The 14,684-nt window shown below is 34.8% G+C and overlaps 1 protein-coding gene across 7 annotated transcripts in view; it reads right to left on the minus strand.

Moving 5' to 3' along the window:
• The window catches only part of BCAS3 (BCAS3 microtubule associated cell migration factor), a 588,999-nt gene that overhangs the window by 394,226 nt on the left and 180,089 nt on the right, over positions 1–14,684 (minus strand). For all 7 annotated transcript variants that reach the window (XM_040640930.1, XM_040640931.1, XM_040640928.1 and 4 more), the window contains one exon: positions 14,120–14,213. In XM_040640930.1, coding sequence (XP_040496864.1) covers positions 14,120–14,213 — 94 coding nt within the window. The remainder of the gene's footprint in view (positions 1–14,119; positions 14,214–14,684) is intronic.

The following is a 14,684-nucleotide window of genomic DNA, read 5'->3' on the forward strand; positions in this document are numbered from 1 at the left end:
AGCACCATTGTTGAGACAACTATACTATCCACATTGAATTACTTTATTTTGGTCAGCTATCAAGTGACCATGTGCATGTGATCAATTTTTGGATTCTATTCCATCCATCTATAACTATATTTGCCTCAAACCATCCTTTCTAGATTACTATACGTTTAGAGTAGGTTACTCACCTTTTTCCAGATTGATCTGACTATTGTAGATCCTTTGAATTTCTATATAATTTTAGAATAAGCTTGTGTTGATTACTTTTGGTTTAACCATTCATTATTTAAAAAGTGAAACATTAGTGGACAATATTAACACAAAACACTAATAGGATATCAAGGCATAAAATGATTAAATATTTTTATAAAATATAATTTTCTTTCATAACTGAATGATTTTTCTTACCCGATCATATTGTACTATCACAACATGGAGGGTCCTTACAATGACAAAAATGTAAAATTTTTAGATAAAGTAGAACTGGGAAGATAAGGAAGTATTGTTTGGGAAGATTAATTTGACTCTTAACTTTATTCAGGACAACATATCATACAATTGCAGAATTTTATAACTCGAAGGGCCTTAGAAATAGCATGCCTGACTTCAATTAATAGATATGATTATTGAAACCCAAAGACAGTGATAAAACCAAATTTAAAAGTCTAAAAAGGGTTAGCTTGTGTTGTCTATTATTAGTATCAATACAACATTACTGTCCCGAGAGAAAAATTATAAACACAGATACACACACACACATACAACTATCACAGACAATCGTTGCTAAAAGTTCATAATAAAATACATTTCAAATTGAGGTTAATAGAAATTTGGTAGAAGAGAGGGAGAAGAAAGTGAAATATCATGAAAAGCAGAAGAAAGAGGAAGAAGTAAAGAGGATATGATGCAGATCAGTCTGCTTGGAACGGATATTTTATGTATTTAGGACTATAATATATAATTTGAAAGGTAAATTTGGAAATTAGGTATTTCCAAAGGAATGCCATTCAATGTACTTCAGAGATGTGTAAAACAGAACTTTTTAACTTTTTGGGTAGAGCTCATACAGGGGTGTGTGTGTGTGCACTCACCAAGCTATATACTTAACATTCATGCAATCTACATTATATAAGCTACAGTTCAATAAAAATGAAGACAAACCAAAACAAAAATAAGGGTAAGAGAACAAGATAAAATCGGTGGTTTTTTGGAGAGTGAATGAATGGAGAGAGAAAGAAAAAACAGATACTAAACAGAGCAGTTAGAAAGTTAAAATCCTATCCCTATGGGGCAGGGGAGGTGGGAGACACAATAAAACCTAAAACACAGCAGCCAGAAGGGGATGCATAAGAAATACAGATACATGGTGAGGGGTCAAGAAAGAGGTCAATGAGTCTCAGATGTGCAGCTTGGCCAAATGGGTGGTCAAAGCACCACAAAGCATGTATTCCAGAGCATATATATGACACTCTACAGACTTCAGTCAAGGTTCTAGCAGGGGAGATCAAAAACTATGTAACAAATAATTATTAGATGAAAAATAAAAGTGTTCATCGTTTAGCATTTTTATTTTGGGTATATTTGCAAATATGTCAAATATTACAAAATAACCAAGTGTCTCTGGAAATTAGACTTCATTACCTATCTGCACTATTTCAAAACATGACTTCTTAATTATGTTTCAGAAAGAGTATTTTAAGAACAACCGCTGACATACAACAACGATTACTGGGCGGGCAGGCATTCTTTGCACAACCTCACTCTACATATCTGTATCTATATACATCAGTGTAATGGCTTCTTAGCCCATCAGAAGGATATGGCTTGTGGGGTGCCTGGGTGGCTCAGTCTGTTAGGCGTCTCTTCATTTCAGCTCATGCCATGATCTCAGGATTGTGAGATCGAGCCCTGTGTCAGGCTCTGCTTGAGGTCCTTTCCCTCTCCCTCTCTTCTGTTCCTCCCCCCACTCTCTTTTTCTCTCTCTCAAATAAATATCTTTAAAAAAAAAAAGAAATGACTTGAATAAAGAGACCAAAAACCACCACCACCATCAAAAACTTCCCACAAAACAATCAAAGCAACAAAAGGAAAACCACAAGATTAGTTCATCTTAAATAATAATCGTATTCTCTTCTATACTGTTGGGACTCTAAACTGGTTTTTTGGTAAAACTCATTAACTCTGAACACTGATATGGACTACTGTTTTTACATGTTTCTTTACATCGTCCATTCCCACATCCAGTTCGCATTCTCATCCCTTCCCACCATAAGTACCCACCCTATTGGATGTAATGTATGTCCTTTGAAATATATGTATCCTTGAGAAATATTTGTACTGTTTTCAGAGCAATGTTCAAAATAATGAACATAGGCAAGAGTATAGACAAATCTGAATGAGAACACTGAAACAAGCCTGAATCCAGGGGACGGCCAGAGCATTCTAGAGGAGAGGAAACAGGAAGGGACCACAAATACTCAAGTACCTCACTGCTGAACAATCAGTAAAGTTGTCCTGATAAGCAAAAGCTTAATTCACCCTTGGCAACTCTGCATGTATGCACTTGGCTATAGATTTTTTTACCTTCTTCAAAATTTAATACTGGGTTTCTACTGCTATAGTTACATCTGTTACAGGTAGCTATAGTGTTGCAGGTATGTTACAGGTAGCCATAGTGTTACAGGTATGTGTGTGTATGTATGTTTTCTTCACATATTGCATGGCATACATGTATGTATTCACATCTTTCATTAGTTGGTTTAGTGCTAATTGAGCACCTTTGCTTAATTAACTAGAAATACTATGGCAGTCATGGTGGGGAAGGAGAAGGGCTCCTCCTTACTAATGGACACCCAGGACCTGGGACCACATTAGGACTTTCATGGGCTTTGGGCATTTTTGCCTTTATGGTCCCCCTCTTCAATGAAAAAATATTTATAATTATATTTTATGGTTACAGTTGTTCGTTTTAAACATATATTAAAGTATCCCATTAGCTTAAAAGTTTAATTTGTTTTTTGTTTGGTTGGTTGGGTTTGGATTTTTTTGCTTGTTTGTTTTGTTTTGTTTTTGCTTTTAAAAGGAATGAAACACTTTGGTGGAACCACAATACTAGCATGGGCCCTGGATATCATGCCTACTGCACTTTACGGTAAGTCAAACCTGCAAAGTCACCACTCCCATACAAGTCCTGTGCCACAAGGAACACAGAGCAGAGACCACATTCTTCAGGGAGTAATCCATTACATGAGTAAAACACGTCATTTTATGAGATGACGACAGAGGAGAGCAACTACAAATCTAGAATGGAAACATCTCCTTCTTCGGGGAAAAAAAAAGCAATAAACTCTTCAAGCTGCCTTTGCACTGTTAGTGATATAGCATGAGTGACAAGCAGTAATAAACCAGAAGCTGTCAGATGAGAGAAAAAATCTGAAGCCACATGATTCTGTAAATCTGTGAGGCGTTGCAGATGTTAACAAAAATCAGGACAAGGTATTTTTTCTGACCATTCACTGTGATCAATGGGGAAAACTCTGTGCAAAAGAAAAAAAAAATCCAACCTAAACTTTTTTAATGATTAACCCAAGACCACCATCACCTTTCAATATATAGCATTCAATTAACCAGAAAAATTTCAAGTCTGTTAAAGATGCAGTCAAGCATCCAAAGAGGTACATGTTTAATCTACTTTACTATAGACCCAACATTCATTTTCCTCTTATTAATGGATGGAAAAGCAATTTCCCTGCCAAGGAAGGGCAATTATTTAAAATGTAGATGTGCTGTACTTCACAGCTCTCAGCTCCTCAGCTGGCAGAAATAACGCCTCTGGAAAACAGATCAATTATTTACCAAATTAAAGACAACAGGTCTGTTTTAGAAATGCCAGGCTTACTGCAGACAGCTGAATATTCTGTTTCTAATTTCCAATTTTTAATTAATAAAAAATATGTGTCTTCTTTCATGTCAAAGACAATATACTTAGTAATATGCCAATCTAGTGTGCTTTATTACATAAATATGATGCAGTTTCCACAAGATATTTTTAATATATATGCTATATATCTCAGTCTTAAGTTTATGTGATATGTTTCTTCATTTAATACAATTTGCCATCAGGGATCACTCCCACAATTTAGGGGAAAAGACAATTCTTGCTCAAACCACAAATGAGAAATAACTTGGTTTCATTCAACAAATGAGTAATTACATTGAATTAATGCCTTCTCTCTGCCCTGCCATAGTTTTCCCATGATTATAATGAGAGAAAAATAATTAATGTAATTATTCAGTGTATAGTTACTTACCATCAACTATGTGAAAATTACCAGGCTAATAATAAATAATACCTGGAGACAAAATACCTCTAACAGAAAACATGTTGAAAGGATACTCTCTATGGGTGTACACAAATTTAAACTAGGATAACGTAGGTTAATAATAATAAAAACAATGCCAGCTAAATTTTGTGAGGCCTCACTATGTTTTGGGTATTATTTTAGGCCCCATTATTATCCCTCATTTCATTGATGAGAAAACTGAAGTTCTGAAGGTGATCCAAGCAGATTAGGTAACTTGCCCAATTTAGTGACAAGGTGGGGTGGGGGGAACATGACATTTTGTTTAGAGTCAGGCAGGTCTTCACAAAATGATATTTAAAGTGGGACTCAAGAGTTACCTAAATAGGAGTTACCCCAGTAAAAGAGGATTTCAGGCAGAGGAAAAATGATGTAACATGTTTAAGGAGCTGAAAAACAGTGCGGCTAAATGTTGGGAGGGAAAAGGTAGCAGCACAGGTTGAAGCCGTAAAGTTGTGCTGGGCTATAATACTTGTAGACAGCACAACACAAGATGAAAGTATCATTAACATTTAACATTTCTTACAAAATATTTGGGTATCTTAAAATGGAAGTAAACACATGGAAAAAGTATGATGCAACAATCATACACAGAAGAACCTAGAATTGGGCTGTGACTAAAGAAGATTTTTTAAAAACTAAGAGTAACTGAATGATTCTTACATGGACTGTTATGAACTCAGTATTTGTGCAGCCCCCAAATTCCTATATTGAAACTCTTAAAAACCCAGCCTATATTTGGTGATGGGGTCTGTCAGCTCTCTTCCTTTGTTCACAGCTTTTAGCATTATTAATCTTTTTTTAAAAGATTTATTTTTTTGAGAGAGAGAGAGAGCATGTGAAGTATTGTGATAGGGTGAGACCCTGATCTGATCTGATTAGCGTACTTATAAGAAGGGCCATCACAAACCCTTGTACACAACTGGTGGAAATGCAAATTGGTGCAACCACAGTGAAAAACAGTATGGAAGTTCCTGAAAAAAATTAATAATAGAACACCCATATGATACATGGACCCCTATGTGTAATGCAGCATTAGTTATAACATATTACAACAGCCAAGATGTGGAAGCAACCTAAGTGTCCATCAATACATGAATGGGTAAAGATGTTATATATATTTATATATATAATGAGGAATACTACTCAGCTATAAAAAAGAATGCGATTTTTGCCATTTGCAACATGGATGGAGCCAGAGGGTTATTATGCTAAGTGAAGTCAGAAAGAGAAATACCATATATCCCACTTAAATGTGGGATCTAAAAAAATGAAACAAATGAACTAATAAACAAAAAACAGACTCTTAAATACAGAGGACAAACTGATAGTTGCCAGAGGGGAGGGGAGGAGGATGAGCAGAAGAGATAAAGGTTAAGGGGTATAAACTTCCAGTTATAAAATAAATAAGTCAGGGAGATAAAAAATACAGCATAAGCAATACAGTCAATAATATTGTAATAACGTTGTATGGTGACAGATGGTGACTATACTTATCATGGTGATCACGAAGGTATAGAATTGTCAAACCAAGATGTTACACGCCTGCAACTAACATAACATTGTATGTCAATTACACTTCACTTAAAAAAAATAAAAGAGGACAAAAATAAAAATAAATAAAAATTTTAAAAGACAGAAAGAGACCCCAGAACTAGCTTTCTTTCTCTCGCTCCCTGATCCCTTGCACCAAAGAAAGGCCATGTGGAGACACATTGAGAAGGTGACTATTTGTTAGCCAGGAAGAAACACCTCACTAGAAACCAAATCAGCTGGAACCTTGTTCTTGGACCTCCAACCTCCAGAACTGTGAGAAAAAAAACAATCTGTTGTTTAAGGCACCCAATCTACAGTATTTTGTCACGGCAGCCCAAGCTAATACATGTACACAGGCTACTGTCCACATCTAGTGTCCTTGAGAACATTTTACCTTCTCCAATGACCAGCAAAGAGGATTTAGGGTTGAATTTCTAAAATCAAGAGACTGCTGTTCTTACCCTATAACGAAAACAAAACCGATAAAAAAATCAAAACTAAAGTTTTTTTTTAATCTACTTGTAAGTTCAATACAAAAAACATAAATAAAAGTAGTTTCTATTACATCAGGCAGAACAGCAGAAGGAAGAAAAATCCACAATATGTGAGATAAGAAGAACTGAGCAACCTTTTCAAAAACTTCCAATGGCTCCATTTGAGCTGACACCACAAATTAGAATGCTGCCCCCAAAAAGTGCAACTCTGTACCCAACTAATTGAGGGATAAAGATTAATAACGCTAAATGGAGCACTTGGGTGGCTCAGTTAAGCATCTGCCTTTGGCTCAGGTCATGATCTTGGGGTCCTGGGATCGAGCCCCACCATGCTCAGTGGTGGGGTCTGCCTCTTCTCTCCCTTCCTCTGTATACATGCTCTCTCTCTCTTTCAAAAAAATAAATCTTTTAAAAAAGATTAATAATGCTAAAAGCTGTGAACAAAGGAAGAGAGCTGACAGCTGCTAGCAAATAAATAGACAACTGTCAAGCAACCTATCCTATCTAGTTGAAACATTCCTGAAAATTATGGGCAAAATATAGATATTCCCATACAAAAAAAAACTAAAAACTCATTTTCATCAGAGAATCCAGAAAGAGCCCACAGAACTACGTTACTGTAATGAGAAAAATGCAAAAGAAATTCAATGGAGAAAAGAATCTTGAAAGGATCTTGAAAAAATGAAGTATTGTTTTTTACACAGCCAAAAAACAAAAACCAAAAAAACCCAAATGAACCATGACCTAATCCAAAACATTATACAAAAACTAACACAAAATGGGGAACCTGGGTGGTGCAGTTAGTTAAGTGTTCAGCTCTTGAATTGGCTCAGGTCATAATCTAAGGGTCATGAGATCAAGCCCTGCACCGGGCTCTGTGCTAAGCATGGAGCCTGCTTAAGATTCTCTCTCCCTCTGCCCCTCCCCCCAAAAAAACTAACAGAAAATGGATACATTTAAATATAAAATGTAAAACCAGAAAACTATTAGAAAATCACATAGGAGGGGCGCCTGGGTGGCGCAGTCGTTAAGCGTCTGCCTTCGGCTCAGGGCATGATCCCGGCGTTATGGGATCAAGCCCCACATCAGGCTCCTCCGCTATGAGCCTGCTTCTTCCTCTCCCACTCCCCCTGCTTGTGTTCCCTCTCTCACTGGCTGTCTCTCTCTGTCAAATAAATAAATAAAATCATTAAAAAAATAAAGAAAATCACATAGGAGAAAAATCTTCAGGCCCCAGATTGGTGCACATTTTCTGGCATGAACACGAAAACCCAACTGATGTTTTTTTAAATTGGAATTGACAAAAAGTAAAAATTTTGTTCTGCAAAAGTTCCTGCTAAAAAGATAAAAATACAAGCTCCTCACTGGGAAAAAAAATTTCCAAATCACCTCTCTTACCCATATCTAGTATTCATAAAATAAAAAAATGGTGAGAACAGCAAATACCAGCAAGGATGTGGAGAAAGCACGTCTAGGGGATTAAAGGAAAGTATGAGAACTATGTCTCACCAAGTAGAGGATATCAATAAAGAGATAATATTATAAAAAAGAAACAAATAGAAATTCTAGAGTTCAAAAGTACAATAACTTCAACAGAGGGACTCAAATAGCGGATTTGAACTTGGCAGAAGAAATCAACTGAGATTATCTAGTTTGAGACAAAAACAATGAAGAAAAATGAATAGAGCCCCCGAGACCTGTAAGACACCACCAAAAAGATTATCGATGAGTAACAAAGAAGAAAAAAGAGGCAAAAAAATGTTTAAAGAAATAATAACTGAGAAGTCCTAAATATGATGAAAAACATTTAGGCAATGAAACTATTCAGTAAGATACTACAAAGGTAGATATATGTCAATATTAATTTGTCAAAACACAGAGAATGTGTGAACACCAAGAGGGAACCCTAAGTTAAACGACAGATTTTGGTTCATAATGATGTGTCAATGTAGGTTCATCAACTCTAAACTACCACTACGGTGTAGAATGTCAATACTATGGGCAGTTTGGGGTGAGGGCAGGATTATATGAGAGTTCTCTGTACTTTCCAATTTTGCTGTGAACCTGAAACTCCTCAAAAAAATAAAGTTCATTAATTAAAAAAAAAAAAAAAAAGCTCCCTAGAAAACATTACTCATTGTGTATCTAAATTACTGAAAGGAACAAATTTACACCACCCATAGTGAAATCTGCCCAGATCTAAGCACTGGAGGCCTCTCTGGCACTTCCAACCAAATAATAAATGTTGCCATTAAAATATTTGTTTTAATTCAGGACTCAGAGTCACAGCTAATAAACAAGAATGGGAAGGAGAAACTGAAAAACAAACTGCGTGCAGCTGCTGAACTAGAAGTTTCACAACGCTATTTAATGGCAGCCCTTATTTTCTTTGCTGAATAGGCCCCATACGAGACCGAATGGCACACCACCCGGTCAAACAACCTACATTTGCTCCGTAATTCACTTTGGAGTGTTATTTCGTCATGTACATTTTACATTGCTTTCAAAATTTCTCAGAAGGTGGACAACAGGTCTGGTTTCTTCTTGAATTCTGATGTATGTCCAGGACATTTTAATAATTCTGTCATCCAAAAATATGCCTTTCTAAAAAAAAAAAAGACTAAGAAATTTATGTATATTCTTAAGTATAATAAGGATATGTTCAGGTAAAGCGGTTAGAGAAAGATAAGGTTTAAAAACAAAAACACACCATCAACATTTTTGTTATGTTTTGTTTTGCCTTTTTTTTTTTTTCCACGAACTTCCCTAAACTTGTAAAAAGTATCCTAACAAGCACTATTGTTATTATTGGCCACACTACATACCCCATGAAAAAGCCTTTAACCAAATAAAAGAATTATTGGAGGAGCAAAACTGTTAAAACTTACTGATATAAATAAATTTAGAGGCACGTATGGATACATGTAAAGAAAAACTGAAGGTGTTACTACAGGATCTACAAGTCATATTTTGAAAAGGCCAATTTAAGTAAAAAAATCATGAGTACTGTATTAAGGCCCACTTAAATTACATACCTTTCTACAAAATACCAACTGATAAAAGTTCAGAAGCTAGTAAAACTAATTCAACCAGAGAACAGAAAACTGTCCCATTTTATAACATAAGTAAATTTATTGGGGTGGTTAAAGATGAATAGAAAATACAACATTTGATCTCCCAAAAATATTTTTTAAAACCGTAACATAGATAACTAAAGGGGAAATAACAACCACTAAGGTATCCATGCATTTACAAATGGCAATGTAGCCTCTTGCTTCAAACATTTCATATGTATGTAGGTATATATGTCTCAATCTGAGAGGGTTAAGGTAAAACAAGAAATACGATACAGAAATTAGACAAAATGTCACATAATCATAGGAGCTAGATAAGAGTTAGCAGCCACAGGGGCGCCTGGGTGGCACAGCGGTTAAGCGTCTGCCTTCGGCTCAGGGCGTGATCCCGGCGTTATGGGATCAAGCCCCACATCAGGCTCCTCCGCTATGAGCCTGCTTCTTCCTCTCCCACTCCCCCTGCTTGTGTTCCCTCTCTCGCTGGCTGTCTCTATCTCTGTCAAATAAATAAATAAAATCTTTAAAAAAAAAAAAAAAAAGAGCAGCCACAGCTGAGTCCACTGTCATTAAATAAGAAACAATTCAGATAGTGACCAGCTTAAAAAAAAAAAAGGTCAAGGCTTTCAAATCATTGAGAATTGAGTCTTTTATAGACACACTTGCTTATACTCAAGCCGTAACAGTCATATTCTGAGTAGCAAAAATACTCAGAGCCGAACAGTAAATAACTAAGATGAATTGCAAACAGTTGCATGAAATCTCCACCATCTTCTGTGAAAGGTTTTGCAAACCAATTTTGTGAGTGGTTGCTGAGTTATGAACCCTCCATTTAATTCAAATATTTAAACAGGTACAAAGCATTTATAAAATGTTGCAGAAATGATGACACATTGAAAAATACATCTGCCATATAATAAACGGATGAGTCCACTGCATAGACTCTGCTTCACAACCTTTGTCAAATGTGCCATATTTTTCTTGCCTCATTCATTCAACTAATATTTATTTATATACCAGACACAGAATCATTATTTCCTAGCTAACCGTCTTTTAGGTTACAGTTTAGAACTGACTTCCTTTGAAGAACTTTCTCCAGTAATCAAAACCAAGTTAATATGCAACTCCTGGCATTCTGTCCTTATTCCACAAAGGATTTTCCTTCTTTGTTTTAAGTCTCTATCATACTAGCAGATTCTGTGAGTAGGCAATGTCACTTGTTAACTCAATCACCGAGCCTGAGCCAGGCAATGTGAATGGAGTCTCCAGTGAAAGCGCTAGCTTCCAATGTGTTTAGACAGGCGAAATCACACCATGCAGAAACCTTTGGATAACAGGCTCTTATACATTCTAGTGCCATGAATCTTTTTAGCAATATGGTGAAGCCTAGAAACAACTTTCTCAGAATAATATATTTTTAAGACAAAGTAAAATACTTGTGATTTTAAAAATTGACATACAGAATATGTGCTTTTTGTTATATATTAAAATATAGGGTCTACCATAATTTTGAACCATAAGCAATATTGAGAGAACTATACAAATAAGATAGAAAGGATGTGAAAGCATCTGTTATTTCCACTTCTCATAAACTCATTGGTACAGCTAATATTTCATTGATTTTACATATTCATAAGTAAAGGAAATTTTCATCAAAGATTAGAAAAAATAAAGATGTAGTTTTTCCCAAGTTCACATACTCTCTGAATTCTATCCATGGACCTCCCAGATCCTAATTAGAAGTTAAGAAGCCTCATTTGAGATTCAAGAAAAAAACAAAAGAGATCTTAAAACTCATAAAATAGTTCTCATAAAATGATCTTCCCTCCAAGAAATAACACCAGTCGATGTAAGATTGACTTAAGAATACAACAGCAGAAGAATGTCAATTTATACGTTTTAAAGAGATTATCTACACACCAAAGGAATGATCTATAAAAGAAATAATTGATAAGCAGGACTTCATTAAAATTAAATAACACTTTCGAGAGAATAAGACAAAACAAAGACTGCAAGAAAATATTTACAAAACACATATCCAAGATTGTTATCCAAAATATACAAAGAACTCTTAAAAGTCAACAATTTAAAAATGAACAACCCAATTAAAAATGGACAAAAGATCCGAACAAATACCTCATCAAAGATACACAAATGGCAAATAAACTATGGTATGTCCACACAATGGGATGTTATTCAGCACTGAAAAGAAATGAGCAATCAAGGCATGAAAAGACATGGAGGAGATTTAAATGTATATTAGTAAATCAAGGAAGCCACTCTGAAATGAGTATATACAATAAGATTCCAACTGCATGACATTCTGGAAAAACTGAAACAATGAAAACAGTAAAAGGATCACTGGTTGTGAAGGGTTGAGGGAGGCAGTGATGAACAAGAGCAAAGCGGATTTTTAGGGCAGTGAAACTATTCTGTATAGTACCATAAGGGTGGATACATGCCATTATATACTGTCCAAATTGACAGAATGTACACCACCAAGAGTGAATCTGAATCCTAACAGAAAGTGGAACCCAGAGGTTAGGCAGGGAAACAAGTATTTAAAGAAATGATTACTCCAAGATAAGTTATATCACAGAGTTACACAACTAGTGCATTAGGAACACAAAAAAGTGGGTATAAATGTAAAAATTCTTAATCTTATCATAAAAAGACAAATTTGGGGGTTCAAATAGAAATCAAATAAAAAATGTACATCAAAATTACGAAACCATAGAAAACTGTGGTTTTCTAGAACTCACTGTTAGACAACGACAAAGATAACTAAAACATTCTTTAGGTTATATAGGATGTTCTTATTTTAACGGAAAGCCACAGGCAGGAAAAAATACAGCTTCCAATGTCTGAAGCACTCTGACTATGGTAATATGAAATATACATTAATACAAAGGAGATTTGACATAACAGATGGACTATCAAAATGAGTCATACTGGTTACTCCAAGTGGAGTGCTGTAAGTGACACAACTTCCAGACTGTTTCTTCAAATTTAATTCCCATAACATTCAGAGCATTTCCATAAATCTTTGTCTTCATTAATTAAATCAATCCTACTGATCAACAATCACTGCAAAATCTTCCTCTCTATCAAAAATGACTAATTAATATATTAGAAAGGAGATTATTCAAAATACTCTATATTATCCTCCTACCATCATTCTTTATTGAAAAGATGAAAAGGGAAAAAAAGATGGGTCTTTCCATCAATTTTAACTAATAGGACCATTTCTGCAGAATAAGTTAAAAATGTCAATCTCTTCAGATCCATCAACCAGAAGGATAAGATCAGAAAAGATTGTAAGTTTATGAAGATTATTTCAGCTCTGAAAGCAAAAGAGCAATTTTATCTTTTACTTAAAAACAAAGTATTTTAAAAATAGTTCCACTAGAGTGGAATTATACCACTCTAAGTATTACATTCCTAACCATGAAAATTGGTAAAGAGAAAGAATTAAGTGTGTAGCTTGCCCTTTACATACAAGAGAACTATGGTTCATTCCTCGTTGATGAGAAAAAACTTTTTTTTTAATAGAAGAACAGCAGTTAATCATGCAGAAAACATGAGAGAATTAGAAAAACCACCATTCTACAGCCTTCCATGTAACAACACTATTAAGTAAAAAGTCGTTTCAGAAATGAAGCCAAAATAACACTCTACAGATTACTTGCTAATCTCCACAAGAAAAACCTATCTCCAATACGTAGCTTTGATGGGCTACTAACATGTCCATGTGATCAAACACAGTATCGCAATATATATGTTGCAGGACACATTTTTGAGACAATTGGGAAATTTTAAATTATGGCTTGGATATTAGATAAGATATTGTGTTAACTTTCTGAACTACAATACAATATCTAGTTACATGGGAAAAGGTCCTTATTCTTAGGAAATGTATGATTAATTTGTAGTCTGGTGAAATGTCATAAAATATGTAACTTAAATTCAAATAATTCAACAAAATACAACATGTCTATGTATAGATATTACACATACATGGGTGTAAAAGTATATATATATATATACACATATATATGCATACACATATGTATACATATATATTTATTATACATATGAAATGTGAACACCTACGTAAGGTGGTGATACATGGGTCATTATTATACTATCTTTTAAATCTATTTTTATGTTTGAAACTTTATATAACAAAAAGTTTGGAGGAAGAAAATGAAAAGTAGTAGGGCATTCCATGTACTATAACATCTCTCCTTATCAAATGCCTTAAGAACAAGCAGAAAAACAGAAACTACCACCAAAAAACAGGGGAAGATACAAGTAGTTTATAATATACTACAAAATGAAAAAGAAACTTGAAGTTACAAAGAAAGTATCACTTACAGACATTAATATATAGTCTGGAATATTGAACTTTTCCGCTTAATTATAATACAGAAATCAACGCAACTCAACAGCACCGTTTACCACCTTCTTGAGAGCAAAACTAATGCTTAGAGGATTTCTAAATTTTTATTTTAAATTAGTTCATTCAAGAATCACTTACTGAACACTACTTACTTTTCTGATATACACTGACCCATTTACGAAAAGTCAGATTCCATATTTCATATTTTCCATTTCTAAAAAAAAATTGGTTGAAAAACCCATGATATAAATGGCAAAAAGAAGGACATACCACTTGTATTAAACGCCATACAGCACACTGGTTTTTCATGAGCAGGAAAGTGGGCCACAATACCATCACTGTCAGAATCCTCGCTCACAAGCACCTTTACAGAAAGAAAGAAGGCAAATTCTAGTTAAGCTTTACTCACCAATCACTGAGCCTAAAGATATACACAGCTACACTACAACACCCCTGACCAAATAACATGCTTCCACTATACTAGAAGATTATTCTTGTCACTGGAAGGTGAGAATGCCACTTTAGGAATGAGGAAAAGATACAATGTGCCCCAGCACATCAATCATATAAACTCTAGAAACAGTTGACTGGCTTTACTGTAAATGACAGAGACAATAATTTCCTGAAGTGGAGGTAAAAAAAAAAAAAAAGGCATAAAATCAGCCATGGAGAGCTTCATCCAAAGAACATACAGTTCTTACTGTGTTATGGCCTGCTGGAAAATGCTTGCTCATGACTAGATCATTATCAGGTCATGATATTCAGATATAAATAATTTGAACTATAAATATTTTTTAAAGATTTTATTTATTTATTTGTGAGAGAGAGAGAGAGT

Source organism: Ursus maritimus, unplaced genomic scaffold (genome assembly GCF_017311325.1).
Source record: "Ursus maritimus isolate PB19 unplaced genomic scaffold, ASM1731132v1 scaffold_24, whole genome shotgun sequence".
Taxonomy (NCBI): Eukaryota; Metazoa; Chordata; class Mammalia; order Carnivora; family Ursidae; genus Ursus; species Ursus maritimus.